Consider the following 17,211-nt stretch of genomic DNA (forward strand, 5'->3'; position numbering starts at 1 on the left):
GCAAGTACGTACATCTACATTGTCTCGGCAAATGATAGCAATAAAGTAGGCAATACAAAGTAGAGAAAACTGTTTATAGTTAACTTAGCAAAAATTATCACATATTTAGCTTTGAAGCTGGTGGTATTGTTTTGATGTAGTAAATATTCATTATTATAATGCAAATTTAGTAATCATCAGATTTGCTGATGATTACGTACACAGATAGCACATAAGCTAAGCATACATATTGCAACATATAGAAATAAGTTGTGCCGTCATTTGCAAAACAGCTCCGCGCGGCGCGCGCGTGGTGTACTGCAGCGCACAATGGCAGACGAATCAGATCGGTTTGTCTGACTCTCTGTTTAGTAAAAAGTCTTCACATTTGAGCACTCGAGAATAAAGAGATAGTAGCGAAGGACTCGTGGAGGATAATACCTTACAGGTTTGTCAAACAACAGCATTCATACAGGGCCGTATCATATTGGTGCGCCAGTCTTTAGTCATCATCGGTCGACGTGATCAAATGTAGACATGTTCGCACATGTCTACACACGACGGGGTTATACCGCCCCTTACGGGGTGACATACCCTTTCGTAGGCTAATTACAAGACGGGGATGCGCCAGGTCTCCCGTCCGGGTGAATGATGTAATTCACCATGTGGCTGATACGAGACAGAGGTTCGCCAGGCCTCCATCCGGGTGATTTGAAGTGAATCACCAACTCCCGACAGAAGGATTTGCACCAACGCACACCGCACCATCGCACGTGTGGGGGTTCTTTAACGTGCATGGGGTATGGCTCTCCCCATACACGGGACCTCCATTTAACGTCCTATCCGAGGGACGACTCATTTTTCACTTGAGTAAAGTGAGGAAAGTCGTGTAAAGTGCCTTTCCCAAGGGCACAAGACCGGCATCACGGTAGGCGGATTCGAACCGGCGACCTCTCGATCACGGGCCGAATACAATACCACTGTGCTACGCGGCCCCACGACACAGTCTTTAGTGGTTTACCTTTTCACGCACATCGAGGGAGGTGGCAGAATGTTCTAACAACCATTGGCTTTGTTTACATTTATAATCAAGTGTATCTACCTACCTCCGGCCTTTTTGTACCGATCGTGTTTTCGTGGCGTCTCTGGCTTGGCCAAAGCTTGGCTGCGGGAAAGATGGAGAGCTCAAGGCAGCATCAAAACTGTCGTCTTCAAGATATGCCGAGCACAGAACAGATCGCTAAGCTGGCGAAAAATACAATCTCGTCCGACGAACCTGCCTGACCAACTATTCCCACGAACCAACAACTTTGGGCAACTGACACCATCCTTAGAAATGTCTTAGTAATATCCCACAACACACTGCAAAGTATGTTGAGAGAATAAGGCAAAATTTCACGACGAAACAGTCTAGAAATGGCTGTAAACACAATAGCTTCCCGCCATCATTTTGAGCCTGTTTGTTCTTCGAATAACGTCATTTCCGGTTTCTAGCCAGGCGGGTAAAATGATCCCAGAAGCGCGACGTTCAAAAACCCCCAAAATGTGCAGATATCAAGAAGATGGTGTAAATATTTTGTTTACGTTATATCATGTTAATGTTGTGTAATCCTTTCAGGTATTTTGTAAGATGATTTGTGTATATGTGACTCAGATTACTTTTGGTTCTGTATTGAGTAATAGTAATATGCGTCTTTTTGTTATCTCTTTCCAGACGATAGCGATACAGATACCTGACGAAAGTAATGGACCGGAGGAGTTTTCCCTCCTTTGGGACGGCGTCAGGTCCAAACCTATTCCTACTGCTGCCACAGCCCTACAGGTAGGTGAATCGTAGAAACCGATACGATGCATATTTATTGATAGTGACACTAGATGTTGAGTGACTATCCATTCAATACTATTCATTTTAAAAAGTCTCCATCTAATTACGGTAAATAGTTTCCTAGTCATAAAGTGTGCTACGTTCGGAGTGTACTTGTGCATATGAATGCGCGTGTGTGTGTGTGTGTTTGCATGGGCGAGAGATAGGGGAGTGGGGTGGGGAGAAATATAGACAGGGACGGACACACGTTTGGGCACTTATCAATGGCTTATTCACCATTGAACAGATCCAGGAGGCAGTGGAAGCCATGTTGACAGTTCAGTGTGTACAGCCTGTGCCCTCAGATGTCCTGTTCCACCGTGATTACGAGACGGTGCATGGCACCGTGTGGGGTACCCTGTCACGGGACACCGAGCCGTACTGCGGACGGGCGTCCCTCCGTCTCCCCGCCTACCTTTTCGGGCACGGTCGGGTGAAGATGCGTGAGGATAGTGAGGCCATCCCCATGTTTGACGTTGACGACTACCCGATTGTAAGGCTTAGTAACGATTTATGACATTAATCATTCTTCAAAGCTTCTGTCGAGTTTTAAAAACGTCCAAACAAGAAAACCTCTAGCTAACTAGCAAGGCCGGATCTTGGTCTTTTACCTTGACCGGAGTGTATCACGGCTACACATGCGCACTGAAATATGAGGACAAGGATCCTAGACAATATTTTTGCCTTACTCATGCACGACTGTCATTTATAAGGGCTAAAGCAGTATAACACTACAATGCGAGGTTGTTTCTATACGTCTACATGTACACAATGCAATATACTTATCTGTGTGTGACAGGTGTGCCTCGCCTACAAGGGCCATGTTGCCCGAAGTCTTGCTGTCCAGCTCCGGTACCACAACAAGTTTGTTGATGACATCAGAACGGCGTGGAGGCACTATCAAATCTTCCCAGAAGCCACAGAAGATGAAAAGTAAGTCTTGTCTTACCGTCTTGCGGAGAAGCCTTTACTATCAGATAGTATACTTAGTGTGCATAATCTGCTATAATACAGACTTATGTCTGCTTTAACATCAGCTAAAGCAGTGATCTTGTAGTCCCCAGTGTCTTTTCCCATATCCCTAAGTAAATCCATTGGCAACACATCTAACATCCCTACCATGCATTTTAGCGATGTAAATTCAAGGATTTTCAGTTCCATGTATGGATATGTAAACTCATATTGCGCAGCAAACTCCAGCAAAAATCAATCATTGTAAGACATAAATATTTAGGGTCACTTCTTGTTGATACGGTTTAAACATTTTTAAAGATTTACGGACTATAATCATTTGGAAAAAGCCTATTGGAATAGATATTCATTTCTTGTTGATTTCCTAACTGCAGATGGCAGTACACCTGCGCAGATCTCCGCAACCTCACGCAGGATGATCAGTTTTTTAACGACCGGAAGAAGCAGGGAACGAGACTGCACGTTTTGTGGATTCACATTGGCGTCATTTCCGGTCGGCCGGCGTATGTTGATGAGTTTTTCATTGCAGCAAGTCCAGTTTCCGGTAAGCAGAAACTATGATGTTCTCTCTTTTCATATCAGTATTGCGCTGACGTTAAGCTAACTTCCATATAATGATAAAATGATAGTCTACTTTTAGATAAATCCTGAAAAGTAACGTTAGCACGTTTATTTGTTGATATTCAAGTTGATTTGAAACAAGCCAATTATTACATGATTATATACAGTTTGTTATCATTTGCACATCAGGTAGATTCATTGGTGATGAAATAAAACACGGTGTAATATTTTTTTTAGTGGCCCAGTCGAACGACACAGTACCTGCTCGTCCGGGTGGTAGTATCATCAAAGACCTGACGGTTACACAGACTGATAAGGATGTATACACATTGACCTTTAACCCTGCCGGGTGCGCAGGCGCGATACCGTTGCTCGCCGTGGCCGACATGACGGCAACAGCTGGTGACGTGACAGCAGAAAGTAACGTCGTCATGTACTCAGACGCAGTGGAAGGACCCACGTGGGTGATCATGGTGGTGAGGAGGTCACGTGCAACGCCGGAAGTAGGGGGCTACTTTAGCATAGGATACAATGAAAGTTACGTAACAGGTAGGTTATTATCTGAATCTTCAAATATTTCTGTTACTGTGAAAGTTTATCTGCGTCGATAGAATCATTCTGAAACAAGACTGGATCGTGACCTCCAACGCAGCCAAAAACTGAGCTGATTTTTTTCGACTGAACAGCACTACTCAGGGACTCTTTATCATTAAGAATGCGAAATCCACCGGTCGTGTGACATCACATCACGGCAATTTTGCCCCAAAAAAGACAGATGATCATACATTTCAGAAAGTTTATGAGATCTTCCTTCTATTTTCTGTCTTATTGCATTTCTGAACATCCACACTCAGTACTATGTACATGTAGTCTCCGTTCCATCACTACCCTAAGACTACAAGGGTTGCTGTTAAGTCCTCTACTATTAGCCAATAAACCATTGAGAGACTTTGAGACCTATTTGATAGGCTTATCGCTTTTAGTCTCTCAGAATCTTTGACTTCGGTTGCCATGTCTGTTTCAGTCAGTGCACAGGTTAGTGCCCATGACCTACAGACCTTGCTGCTGGACAAGTATCCAGAGTTACGTGGTTACGGCCTACATGTGGACAAACATGGCGACTGCGTTAGTCCAGAGTGGACGCTAACCTTCACAGGGGGTCCATGTGATTCACCAGACTTCCAGGTATTAAGACACCACTTGGTGGCCATGATTCCCTGGCAAATTGTTCTCCCTATAACCAACGAAGTAAGTCTGGTAGGAATAGTATATAACATTGATTTCGTACTTGTTTGCTGGTACTTTTATTCATAGATATTTTGTAAAACTGTTTTACATTTGAAAATAGAAGATACCTCAACATTCAATTTTTAATCTTCAAACAATTGATTGATCTTTCAATCGCTTTGAAGGTTTTCAATGTGTCTCTTAATGGTGATGACCCGCAAGTGATAAACTACATCATCGACGGCGGGGTCATCTTGTCTCCAATACCAGGGGACATGTTAGCGACGCCGCATATGGAACCTCAGGTGGGCACGTTTACTAAGCAAACAAACGAAAAGAGAGACAGGCATTGTGATATTTTACCCACTGGATCCTGAAAGGTCTATTGCATACTACTATTACTATCATACATGATAGCAAAAATAAGACACCATATGATGAATTGGATATTGTCTTTCTTAAAGGTTACTGTGACTGTGAACGACATCCCGTCTACCTGTTACCATGGTGACTGTACGTTCTACTATACGACCGTCTCCATGCCAACCGCCACAACAGTCAACCCTTCCTCTGGTAACTTTATTTTCCATCGATCAAGTTTGATTATTGCTACAAATGACAGCTTTGATTCCATTCAGCAAAGTTATAGTACTACATGTTTCCTTTTCATATATGTTATTTTCAGGCTATGATACTCTTCTCACTTTAAGAGCTTTCTGACACTGCACTAACTAAATGATCACAGGTAGCATATCTTAGAAGTGTTTTTTTGTGTGAAATATTCGTATAATGTTTTTCTATCCCTTTGCAGGTTCCGCAGGTAAAACAATAGAAGTCACTGGCTCTGGATTTCCAAACGAATTGGGTGCCATAAATGTCACAGTGGGTGACGTCACCTGTGATGTGGTCTCCGTGACGTCGACAAGTGTCAGGTGCACTGTCGGGCTGATGACGTCTGGCGGCGTGCACCATGTTGTTGTTTATGTCCATCCCCATGGTTACGCTATAAACTTGCAAGGACCCCTGACGTTTACCTACAGCGTGAATCTTACAGGGATTCAGCCTATTAGAGGTAGCACTGCTGGTAAGTCACATGATTGAGTTGTGGTTTTATGTGATTCGAACAAGTCATCTCGTAATCTGGAATGCGCACGTGCTAGGTCAAGAGTAGCATTCTAGAATTGTTATTTCAATGCATTTGTAGCAGCATTAGGTGCATGTTGTGATAAACTTAAGGAATTGTACGTGAAACTTATTCTTTCATTCAGGGGGAACACTTCTGACTCTGCACGGGGATGGTATCAACAACGCCACCGTGTGGATCGGAAAAGAACTCTGCACTTCCGTCGAAGAGGATAACTCTGGTTCTGGGACGATACAGTGCACAACGCCTGCAATAGTAAGTACTTTACAACATTTTCTGCTTGGTTATTTTTACTGCTTGAAGTTACAAAACACTTACAATTTATCAATATCCTACATTTATGCTTTTAAATTTTGTTTTAAACCCTTTTGTGATCAATTACACAAAAGACAGAGTACAAAAGCTCGTCTAGTCAATGGCAGTTTCCAGTTTCTAATAGAGAATAAAAGCAGCCACTAGCTTCCGTGGTTAATCCACATCATTTAATTTTGATATTTTCTCTGATAGGTGGATAATGTTAACACTGTGGCTAACGTCACGGTAGAAGTGGGTGGGGCCAGCGCCATGTTGGAAGGCGCATTTACATACGGCCCTTCCATTACACCTGTCGTCACGGTTTCCATGCCAACGAACGTTTCAGTGTCAGGTGAGTAACACTTCGTTCTTACACATTAAACCATCATGAATATCATATTTTAATTCACAATTGACATTCAAAATTTTGCCATGTAACTAAACTTACTCATTAAGTGCGCATGTTTAAGACTGATGAATTCTGGTGTAAATTCACTTTCTTTGTCTCGAGATGTTTGAAACGTTTTCGAGTGGATATGTATTTACTTTAGATTCAATTCAGCACTGATGCCTTATCCGATCACTTGTTAGTCAGCAGAAATGCATTGTTATGCCATTCAGCCATTTAGTATAACAATAGCAACACATATAAACGCTAAAGCTATAAACAATGAGTATTTTCTACTTTCCCTAGGAGGTGACATATTGCAGCTAGAGGGCTTTCTTTTCGGAAACAACGATTCTCTAATATCTGTGACTATTGGGTCGAATATATGTGAGATAACGGACCTGGTCACCGACAACAACATTTCATGTATCCTTCCACCACAACCCCAGGGGCGATACCCTGTACTACTTTACGTAGATGGCGTCGGATATGCCTACAGCAGGTGAAGATAATGTCATGATTCTTTGCTGTTGTTTGATTTGCACTTTTCTTTGTTTAACGTCTTTTTAAGGCAATCTAAGCAGCTCAACTAGAATTGTTGACGCTTCATGGATTACTTACAGCATTAATAATCTTAGGGCAAAATTTAACCTCGATTTTTTTTTAAATTTCTGACATGCTTTTTTCCTCTCAAGAAACCCTTTGGAGATAGAGTACGTCTTCAGGGTTGACACCATCTCTCCCATCGAAGGCTCGTTAGCAGGTAATGTTGGCAGCTTCTGCTGAAAAATAACAAAAGGTGCAAAATAAGTCATTCATTTTCCGTCGGGCCGAATCAAGGTTGCGGTCACATTCAGATTAGGGTTGTTGAGTTTTCAGTAAGGCTATATATATATGGAAAAACTAACTTTTGACAAGGATTCAAGACAATTTTTCTGCCTTACACATTCACGATTGTTATCGAAATCCACACATTTAATAAACATGTCATACGCTGAACATGGAAAGACCCGTGTTAACGCTTTCTGACTACACCATTTTCCGTGAACTAATTCTTATGAAAGCTAACTCCCTCAACTACATTCACCCCAACCTGAAATCCGCCCATCAACAGTCAGGTCATTAGCATCAAATTCAAGTCATTAGCATCAACGCCTTCCTCAGTGCTAAGCGTCAGCGGCCTAAGTTGAACAAGACAGCTGCCTGGACTGGTTCCATGGGATATTCGAAATAGTGCTAGTCAAATCTATTCTTGTTGTTATTAATACACTAATTATCCCTTAAAGCTAGGTGTCGTTATTGATACACTAATTTTTTTTCTTAAACCTAGGTGGAACGGAACTACGTATAAATGGCGAAGGTTTTCCAACAAACATTTCTGCAACGGAAGTTAAAATTGGACCTGTCCTTTGCGACATCCAGGAGATATCTGAGACCACCTTGTTGTGTGTAACGCGACCGTACGTCAGGAGGTACCGTGTCATAAATGTCGGTAAGACCCTAAGCTATATTACAGTAAGAGGTCAATTTCGACAGAAGTAGCTTTATTTCGGATGCCATATTTATATTTTCATATGAGCTTTGGATGGAAATTTTTTTTTAATTTTTGCCCACTGAATCCACATTCTATTGATGACTATTTGAACTATCTTCACATAGTTAACTATCTTCAAATAGTCAACACAGTGAAATTGAGCATTGTTAAGATTTTAGTAATTTGTCAGGGATAGAATCTTTACAATCTATATCAAAAGATACATTTTCTTCACACAAGCAATCTTCATCATCTAAAACTCTTTTTACGCTTTCAGTTTCTGGTTCAGTGTTGGCATGGGAACCAGAAGTACTGGAGTGTAAGACTGGCGACGTAGTGGAGTGGCAATGGTCAACGCTAGAGGGCGTGGTTGATCTATCGAATGGTGTACACAGGATCTCAGTCACCAACGCTAACGACACTGTGGTTTTGGAAGATTCATTTTCTTCTGATAAGGGTAAAGAGCTATTGATTTTAGTAGAGCACTTTTAGACATCTGGATATTGCAACCTCTTGAAAACCTTACAATTCTCGATTACTTTTATTGATTTCAATATTAGCTATATTTGAAGCTATATTTGAGACTCACATCATTATTAAGTCGATTTCAGTCAAGCAGTATCTAATATATCAATTGAAATTGCATAAAAGGCACGTGTTCTGTATAGATATTAACGCATACCTTTATCAGAATGAAAGCTTATCTGTGTTAGTAGAATCCATAGTTGAAAAAGTTTAAATTTGTTCCAACACAACAGATCTTTCTTTTCGAAGTTTAAACTTTTTAAAATACGTATTTTTTATAATCTTATTTTGTTGTTAAAAGGACCTGTTACGTTCAAATTCATCAATCCTGGAGTCTATAATTATGAAAGCCAATTCATGGGATCACAACAGGACATCATAATCAACGGGACTGTTATCGTAACGGACAGAACGGAAGAAATTGAGAAAATAGCGCTCGCCTTCAGCGGAATCTTTGCGGACAACAAAACCGGTAAATACTAATATTTTCCTTTATATAGAGTTCCAATCTTTTCTACCGTGAATAGAAAGTAACTCAGAATTCTATGAAATACGCTGCAGGACAACTTTACTATGCGTTTGCACTAAAGTGCTCTTCATAAACCGTTGTAGTGGCATGAGCAGATAAGCATTGGTAAGTCAGGATTAGATAACTAGGATGTTATGAAAATTTGATAATGTGAAATGACCACCAAATGATCACTTGTAGCCGTTTACATGAACTACATTTTTCTCTGCTCTGTTTCTGCCAAAGCAAAGAAGATTCAATTCTACCTGACGATTTACCATGATCTGTTTTCAGACATCCTCAGCTACACATTCTCCGACAGCCACACACCTGTAGTTACCAAAATCACTCCGCTAGTCGGCGCAGCTGGAACCGAGGTTGTTTTGGAAGGGAAACACTTCAGTAACACGGTTAGCGGCAACCGGGTCCACATCGGACACTACAACTGTAACGTCACTACTGTCAGCGAGTCAAAGATTGTGTGCACCGTCAACGATCAAGTATGTGAAATCCCATAAAGATTCATTCTATTTTCTATTAGTTATTAGTTTTCGCTTTAGCACACTTTATATAATTAAAGAAATACAAGGCTTCGTTAGTGCGCATTCAAAAGGAATTGAAATGAAATTATTTTCCCCTTTACTTTATAAGCATTTAAACATTCATATAAATGGCATCTAAAAGGTATCATTTCTCCGAATGTGCCATCTTCTAAACGACGTGTGTACTTAACGTATTTGATTTTGGTAAAAAGAGTTGACGTCACTATATGTAATACATCGTATGTCTGTTGATGAAATAATTCAAAAGGAGCGGTTTAGATGGATAACCGCGAAACCTTGTGTTGTACAGGAAACACTACCAACAGGAGCAACACTGCCCGTGTCTCTCAAGGTAGCAAATTACGGAAACGCCGTGATTTTGGAAGAGAATGCCATGTTTTTAGTTGTTCCGGTAATTATGAGTCCGGCACCATCCTCCGGATCTGTCGCCGGTGGAACAAGGATCTCCATATTTGGCTGTGGATTCCACAGGGCTGGGTATGAGACCAAAGTTGTCATAGGAGAAGAACTCCAGTGTGAGATAATCGAACTTTCATACACAAACGTCGTGTGTAAAACAGACTCAAGTACAATAGGAACTACAAACACGTCATATCAGGTTTCTGTTGTTGTTGGCAACGCCGAATCGATGTGTCTCACAAACTGTGATTTTCAGTACAGTTCGGACAATATTCCAGTTATTGATGATTTAAGAGTTGACACATTTTGGATGGATCTCGCTACAATTGACACAGTATGGAACACTACAGAGAACGGCAATTTCAATTACACAACTGCTGTAACTCATATGTCATCAGCTGCACAAAATGTAACTCTGATGGATCCATCCAATGGGACGTTTGCAGAAGCGAGCACGGAAACACCGGAAACCACGCCCGATACTACCCATGGAAACTCATCTGTCAATGCAGCTTACACTTCACTTTTTACCAGACCCTACAATGAATCTGACACTACACCCGTCAATACAGCTGGAACTACACCAGATTCTAACGTAACACTCGGGACTTCGGTCAGAAATACATCGAGCACTACCACCGGCCCTATATCTATCCATCCAATGAGCACTGAGGATGGGCCAATATCAGAGGTGACAGTTACGGCCTTTACTGAAACAACCGATGAAGTATATTTTACAGAAGTCGCATCTACTGAGGCTGAAATGAATACATCAACAAACACTGTATTGGATGGAAATCTAACCACAGGTTCGGCCACCACAGTGACAACGGATGCATTAGTCGTTGATAACTTTACGACAGGGGCAGGTAATGTAAATAGCCCAATGTCTCCAACAAACATGGAAACTCAACCAGTTACACGCGCGGCAACCACGATATTGCCTACAACTTCTCCATACTCTCCTGAAAACATGTCTATACTAGGATTAACCACAGTGTCTTCATCAATAACTATGGCTACGATGCGAAACAACACTGAAGAAGAGCCGCCATATTGGAGGACAGAGGTCACAGTCGTCGGGTCAAACTTCCCGGATGACATGACGTCAGTGAACATCACTGTAGGAGACCACCCATGCAACATACGGTCTTTTAACAAGCACGTTGTGATATGCTGGATTATAAACGCCACTGCCGGCCATCATGTTGTAGCTTTTAATGTCGACCAGAGGGGTTTTGCTATTTTCAATACCACAAATGTAGTCACAATTTCTCCCATTGTCACAGATATAGCTCCATCCCAGGGAAGTGTGGCAGGTGGCACTGAGATTGCCGTGACTGGACAAGGTTTTGATGTACAGGGCAACACTACCGTTACTATCGGAAAGAAACCATGTTCTTTTCTTTCTGTGGACTTTGCTGAAATCAGATGTACCACTCCCCCTGGAAGTGGCGAGACAGAAGGTTTTGTGACGGTGAATAATGTGGATTCAGAGTCTTTTACATTCTTATACGACCAAGACAGAACTCCATTTATTCACTCTGTGTATCCCAGAATAGGTGTCTCCGGTGAAAATCTGACCATATTTGGAGAGAACTTTTCCAACAGAACTTCAGGTGTTCATGTTCTTGTCGGAGGACAGAAGTGTGCTGATGTTGTCAGTAACGACACAGTGATCACCTGTACCACAGGTGTGAGGTTCGCAGGTGTGTATCCGGTGCAGGTGTCAGTGACTGGGCTTGGAGACGCTCTATCTAATGCTACGTTTGAAGTTCAACTTCAAGTGACGGGGGTGTCAGAAACAGAAGGTACGAAAAGTTTACGTTTCCTACTGAAACAATTTTTTTTCATATTAGTTGAATTTCATTTATGCTGTTTTATCACTTGACGTATACAATAAAGTAAAATGACAATAAACATACTATAACGACAAAGTGAGTCTGCCAAATTGTTTCTGTATAACTGTAACTTTCTTGTGGTAAGCTGTCCACTGGGTGGAACAAAAGGCGACATCAGTAACAACATTAACTGAGGTCTACAAGAGGAAATGAAGCAACTGTTACAAATGTTAGGATTGTATTGCCATAGTCAGTCTAACAATTACGTGAATGTTTGTTACAACATTTGTTTTGAGAACTTAAGTCAAACAAGGTTTCAACCATTGTACCTCATTGGTTTATGCCGCAGGTAGTTTCGGTGGTCATCAGCTTATCGTCATCAGTGGGTCCGGTTTCCATCCCAACAACACGTCAATCATTCTGTGCGGGGAGCCATGTGCTGTTGTTAACATATCAAGGGATCAACTCAGCTGCTTAACTCCCTCCAGATGCAACGGTAAACATTATTCTTTTTAGTTCCAAACAGACGCCTGCTTACAATGTTTTGGCTAAATCCATATTAAAATTGTGGATGTAATGAGCATTCAGTCAAATAGCTGTTGTCATAACTGGCAAATACTCAGTAGAATTCTTTTGAATCCAAGAAAAATTATTTTCTTTAAATGGAAAACTTACTGTCTTGTAATGAAACGAAACACTCGTTCTTCAAATTCTGGTGTACTCTTTGAAATGTTTGGTGGTACTAAATTCAATTTTAGTAGTATCTTTAAAAACAGCGTAACTAACGGTTGCCGCATTTTGCATAGTTTTGACAGATCTTTCTGAGGTGGAGCAGAACTGCACGGTTGTCCTGACCGTTCCAGGTGGAATAACTACAGAAACGCTGTCTAGCTATACCTACCGGACGAACAGCACTCCGATAGTTACCTCAATATCACCACAGATAGGAGAGGAAGGAACCATTTTGATAATTTCCGGTAATGGATTCAGGTCAGTATGGTTAATCTTCGCTGCGCCCGCCGACATGATTTTTTCCCTATTTAAACGTATCCAATATGTTTAATAAAAAGCTTATTATTATTTATTTAAGCGTATCCAATATGTTTGACAACAAGCTTATTATTTCCTGATTTAAACGTATCCAATATGTTTGATAAAAAGTTTATTACGCTGTCCTTGGTGCTGATTATACTATCAAACAGGCTTAATGCTGTTTACCTCAGAGTCTACATAGGTTTTGATGTATTTTTAGCACTGTGTTTGTTAGAATATCGTCTTTAGCATCTTAACGATTATAGGTAGCGCATGACAAGTCTGTGTATATGTTATCAAACATAGCTTTGAATTTTCAAAGTAAATATCATATAAAAATTGGCGAGATCAATGACGCTTCCACCTATTCATACATGAAATAGCATCCATGTGTATGTAGCCAGAAAAATAATATGACTAAAAATTATGATATCGTTTCTAATGTAGTGACGGCCTGAACACCGTTCGTATCGGAGATGACACTTGTACCATCAGTAGTGAGAACAGCACCACCCTTCAGTGTGAACTGGGCCACTCCGCTACATCCGGGTCTTTTGAAGTGCTGGTTACAGTGGGTAACCATGGGAGAGCCTGTATGGTACGTTTCTATGTCTCTAGCATTGGTGATGCGATCACTGCTGAGTTGAATTTGAATAGGTCATTTTGTGCAACTTCCGCTTACTGGCAGCCAGAATTTATTCTTTACACAGAATGTCACGCGTTTGAAGAAGTAGAACAGTACAGACGTAGAATGGGTAAATGAAAGTAGAGTGTTTCGATTCAAGTTAATAAATGCAAGTAAATTTCTTCAGAATTTCATTCTACCCTTCTCTCGTAGTAAATGAACTCCGCTTAACAATTTAAACCCCCTTCCTCATCCACAAAAAGGAAACTAACTGGTTAAAAGAGCAAATACAATGCATTCACCTCTAAGTGGTATTGAAAATGAAATACAAAAAAATATAGAAGGGAAAATAAAGAAGGTAAGACAAGGCTGCTTATGGTGAGCACGCGCTGTGGAGACTTACGTACTGCTCAAAGCATAAACAGATTACATCTATTTTTCTCCAGGATCCAGGAGTATCGTTCCGGTACGTCCACCGGTGGTCCTCCCCGCTGACATGGCCGGTCCGCGCTGTCCCACAGGACGGGGATACCGTCACCATCGGTCCCGGGCAGTCCGTCTTGTTAGACACCAACACAACCGTACTAAAACTACTGCATATAGACGGTACGTCTCATATCTTCCTAATGGTCTATGGGTAGAATTCGGCTAAAGTAGGGTGAATAATTATTGGCTTGGTGACTGAGCCTATTAGTAAGTTAAGGGTAACAAACGATTTCCAGCAAATCATTCTCCCTATTTGGACTAAATGTTACTATTTCTTAAAAGCTTAGCCAGCGCACTGATATTTGGATCTTAGTATTTTAGAGTTCTTTAAGGGATAGTGAACTCGGCGCTGTTAGCATGTGAATGATAACCTAGAATGGGATGCATCCATACATACATAACAAGGTCAGTCGATTATAAAATATGGTGGAGCACACGTCTATTTGAAGAGTAACGAAGTGGGTAGAGATGGGAGCCTTCTGTTTGTTGTTCTTTCCCAGGTGGAGAGCTAATATTTGAGCAGAAGGATCTTAAGCTACATGCGGAGGCAGTCCTGATCACAGAGGGAGGGATTTTGCGGATTGGCACGGCGGAAGAGCCTTTTCTGCACAGGGCACACATCGTTCTGCACGGAAACGCCAGCACAGAAGGTCTTCCTCTGTACGGAGCCAAGACTGTGATAGTTCGGGAAGGAACTATTGAGATGTATGGTAAGTAACCTTTAATTAATTAAAGATGATTAACTTAAAACATACGAATACGAGAAAAACGACCGAAACAAAATTACATACTAGATGCTTATCGAGGACACAACACATCACAAATGATAAAGAATCGATCCAAGAACAATCAACAGAAAATGATTCAATGTCTTCTTTTTGCCAACCGAAGCAGCTCTCTGTAGTTGAGTCTGTAAATCATGGATGGTCTTATTGCAATATCGCTGGCGGGTTTTCAAAATTATGTAAAACATCCTTATGACGTTTCCATATTGAAATGTGCATGGTACAGAGAAGATTCGACAATCTTTTCCCGTACTAGATATTGTTCTTTACAGGGATGCCAATCAGTCCTAGCTGGACCCATCTGAACGAGACGGCTGTCCCGGGAGACACCAGCGTGACCCTGCGGGAACCGGTGAACTGGGCTCCGGGCGGTACGGTCGTAGTCGCCGCCACCGCAGACTGGAACGCCGGGGATCAACACGAAGAAGTTACCGTAAGTTGTAGCTTATGATGGTTATCTTCCGTCCAATCAAATTTGAGCCAAATGGACTATTAAAGCAATAACCAGTTAACACACGTGCAGCTGTGGTTTGAAGCTCGTTGAATGATGCTGAAAGATTTAGTGTGGTCTGTACATTTGGACAAATGATAGGACAGAAGAAGAACTTTATTGCGCAACAATTGTAACAGTTACAATGTATGGCAATATGAACAACTATATACTAATACAAATAACTAACAACTAATGATAATACTATGATAGTTCATGACACAAGCTATTCGTCGATTTCGCCGGCCTTTTCAGAACAAGCATTAACAAGTATTATAATGAAAGCAATTAGAGACGATTTGTATTACCTCAAATTACATTACTCCTTTTGTATCCTCTACCAGGTAACCGAAGTTTCCCCTGACGGTCTGACCCTGTACTTCACACCCCCTCTCCGGTACACACACACGGCGGAGGAAGGGGAGCTGGCGGGATGGACCTTCGGGCTCAGGGCGGTGGTCTTCCCGATCAACAGGAACACCGTGTTCCGGGGACATGTCGAGGACGAGTGGCGAGAACAGCAGGACGTGTGCGACGTAGTGGAAGGTAGGTTGATTTGATAATTAGTACATTGAATTAATCAAGTTTGAAACCGACTTCACAGCCGTCTCTGGGCTAGTTGCTTAATAATCATAGTCAAATCTTTAAATTTGTATTTTCATAATGTCACGATTCAGCAACTGCAATGTATGCATCCGTACATAATTATGTAGAAATTCAATTAAACCTTATAATGGACAAGACGTTCATCATTGCGATGATTTTGAAAATTACTTTCGAACAGAATATGCCATAAGTTTTATTCGTATCTACCTAATAGTAACTTACATATACCCTTAGGGCTACATCATGTACGTAGGCGATAGTTTTAAGAAGCATTGCATACGGCTATCTGCGTATGTATTCTGCACACAATGGATTTATCTGACGTGTACTGTAAGGATACAAGAATTATATAAATGCTGGCAACAAATATTATTTATGTTGTTCAGATTCGCAGCATGTTGGTAACAACACGTGCTTCCAAGAGAGACACGGGCGGACCTTGGGACGGGGACAATATGGCGCACAGCTTATACTTCATCCGGAGAATCCATCATCGTCACACGTCCACATTCATGTACAGGACGTTGAATTTACAAACGTCGGAAAGGGTTACAACTTAGGTAAACATCCAATCACGTTTCGGATGTGCGGTGACGTCAGCGAGTCGTTTATAAGGAGCTCCGTGATTCGTCAAAGTTTTAACCGCGGCCTGGCGTTAAAAGGTACCGACAACTTGTCAGTGAAGGACAACGTTCTGTATGACGTCAACGGTCACGGGTTCTTCACTCAAGATGGGGACGAAGAAAATAACATATTTGAGAACAACTTAGCTGTTATGATCAAACAGTCTGTTAGTCTTCAAGCGGACGATTTGATGCCGTCAGGTTTTCTACTTCGGCATCCTGGAAACCTGTTGGAAGGAAATTTGGTGGTCGGGTCTGAGTACGGCGGGTTTTGGTACAACCTGCCGGCACGTACCGGGGGAACGGCCCGCACCAGCCATGTCTGTCCTCGCAAGGTCCCCCTGGCGACTTTCCAGGGAAACGCTGCGTACTCTTGCTACGGGTAAGCGTTTTATCACATAGTAGTCTTGTATGTCTTTATATATCTGTTTGGGTGTTGTTCACACCAATCAGAGATGCAACATTGCACAAATTGTTGTTGTTGTCATTGTCTATTACGATTGAAGCCGTATTGTATGCATCTACCTTTGTTATTTATGACCTTATCCACAGCCCAAATCGTATGGTGTGATCAAGTAGTTATATTTTTGTCAGTTGTTACCACGCAATACTTTCTGTAAAATTGGTACACTGTAGTTTGCACTTCTTGCTGACTTTGTGAAATTTTAATTCTTCCAGAGCTGGACTTCTCGTCAGCCCGTCATACCGCCCCGCAGTCGGCGGAGGCTGCGGCAACACCAAAGACCAGTTGGTCACCTTTGGCAA

General features: G+C 41.6%; 2 protein-coding genes across 2 annotated transcripts in view; both read left to right on the forward strand.

Moving 5' to 3' along the window:
• LOC118416221 (fibrocystin-L-like) overlaps positions 1-12,315 on the forward strand; it is a 14,930-nt gene extending 2,615 nt beyond the window's left edge. The window contains exons 5-23 of the mRNA XM_035821305.1: positions 1,694-1,801; positions 2,091-2,336; positions 2,643-2,776; positions 3,190-3,359; positions 3,734-3,925; positions 4,401-4,561; positions 4,789-4,908; positions 5,068-5,176; positions 5,415-5,687; positions 5,872-6,002; positions 6,255-6,393; positions 6,736-6,931; positions 7,125-7,192; positions 7,760-7,921; positions 8,241-8,420; positions 8,790-8,960; positions 9,291-9,496; positions 9,849-11,769; positions 12,149-12,315. Of these exons, the coding sequence (XP_035677198.1) occupies positions 1,694-1,801; positions 2,091-2,336; positions 2,643-2,776; positions 3,190-3,359; positions 3,734-3,925; positions 4,401-4,561; positions 4,789-4,908; positions 5,068-5,176; positions 5,415-5,687; positions 5,872-6,002; positions 6,255-6,393; positions 6,736-6,931; positions 7,125-7,192; positions 7,760-7,921; positions 8,241-8,420; positions 8,790-8,960; positions 9,291-9,496; positions 9,849-11,769; positions 12,149-12,315 (4,854 nt within the window). The remainder of the gene's footprint in view (positions 1-1,693; positions 1,802-2,090; positions 2,337-2,642; positions 2,777-3,189; positions 3,360-3,733; positions 3,926-4,400; positions 4,562-4,788; positions 4,909-5,067; positions 5,177-5,414; positions 5,688-5,871; positions 6,003-6,254; positions 6,394-6,735; positions 6,932-7,124; positions 7,193-7,759; positions 7,922-8,240; positions 8,421-8,789; positions 8,961-9,290; positions 9,497-9,848; positions 11,770-12,148) is intronic.
• Positions 12,316-13,582: 1,267 nt separating this feature from the next.
• Positions 13,583-16,832, forward strand: LOC118416222 (fibrocystin-L-like). Its single transcript, XM_035821306.1, has 6 exons — positions 13,583-13,586; positions 13,910-14,062; positions 14,443-14,652; positions 15,000-15,160; positions 15,562-15,763; positions 16,210-16,832. Exons 1-6 carry the CDS (start codon positions 13,583-13,585, stop codon positions 16,830-16,832), a joined length of 1,353 nt encoding a protein of 450 aa, XP_035677199.1.
• Positions 16,833-17,211: the final 379 nt, after the last annotated feature.

This window comes from Branchiostoma floridae, chromosome 5 (genome assembly GCF_000003815.2).
Source record: "Branchiostoma floridae strain S238N-H82 chromosome 5, Bfl_VNyyK, whole genome shotgun sequence".
Classification (NCBI taxonomy): Eukaryota; Metazoa; Chordata; class Leptocardii; order Amphioxiformes; family Branchiostomatidae; genus Branchiostoma; species Branchiostoma floridae.

Coding starts and splice junctions, on each gene's coding strand:
- LOC118416222 (XM_035821306.1), top strand. Junction 14,653..14,999: donor AGGAACTATTGAGATGTATG/GTAAGTAACCTT, acceptor TGTTCTTTACAG/GGATGCCAATCAGTCCTAGC. Junction 15,161..15,561: donor ATCAACACGAAGAAGTTACC/GTAAGTTGTAGC, acceptor ATCCTCTACCAG/GTAACCGAAGTTTCCCCTGA.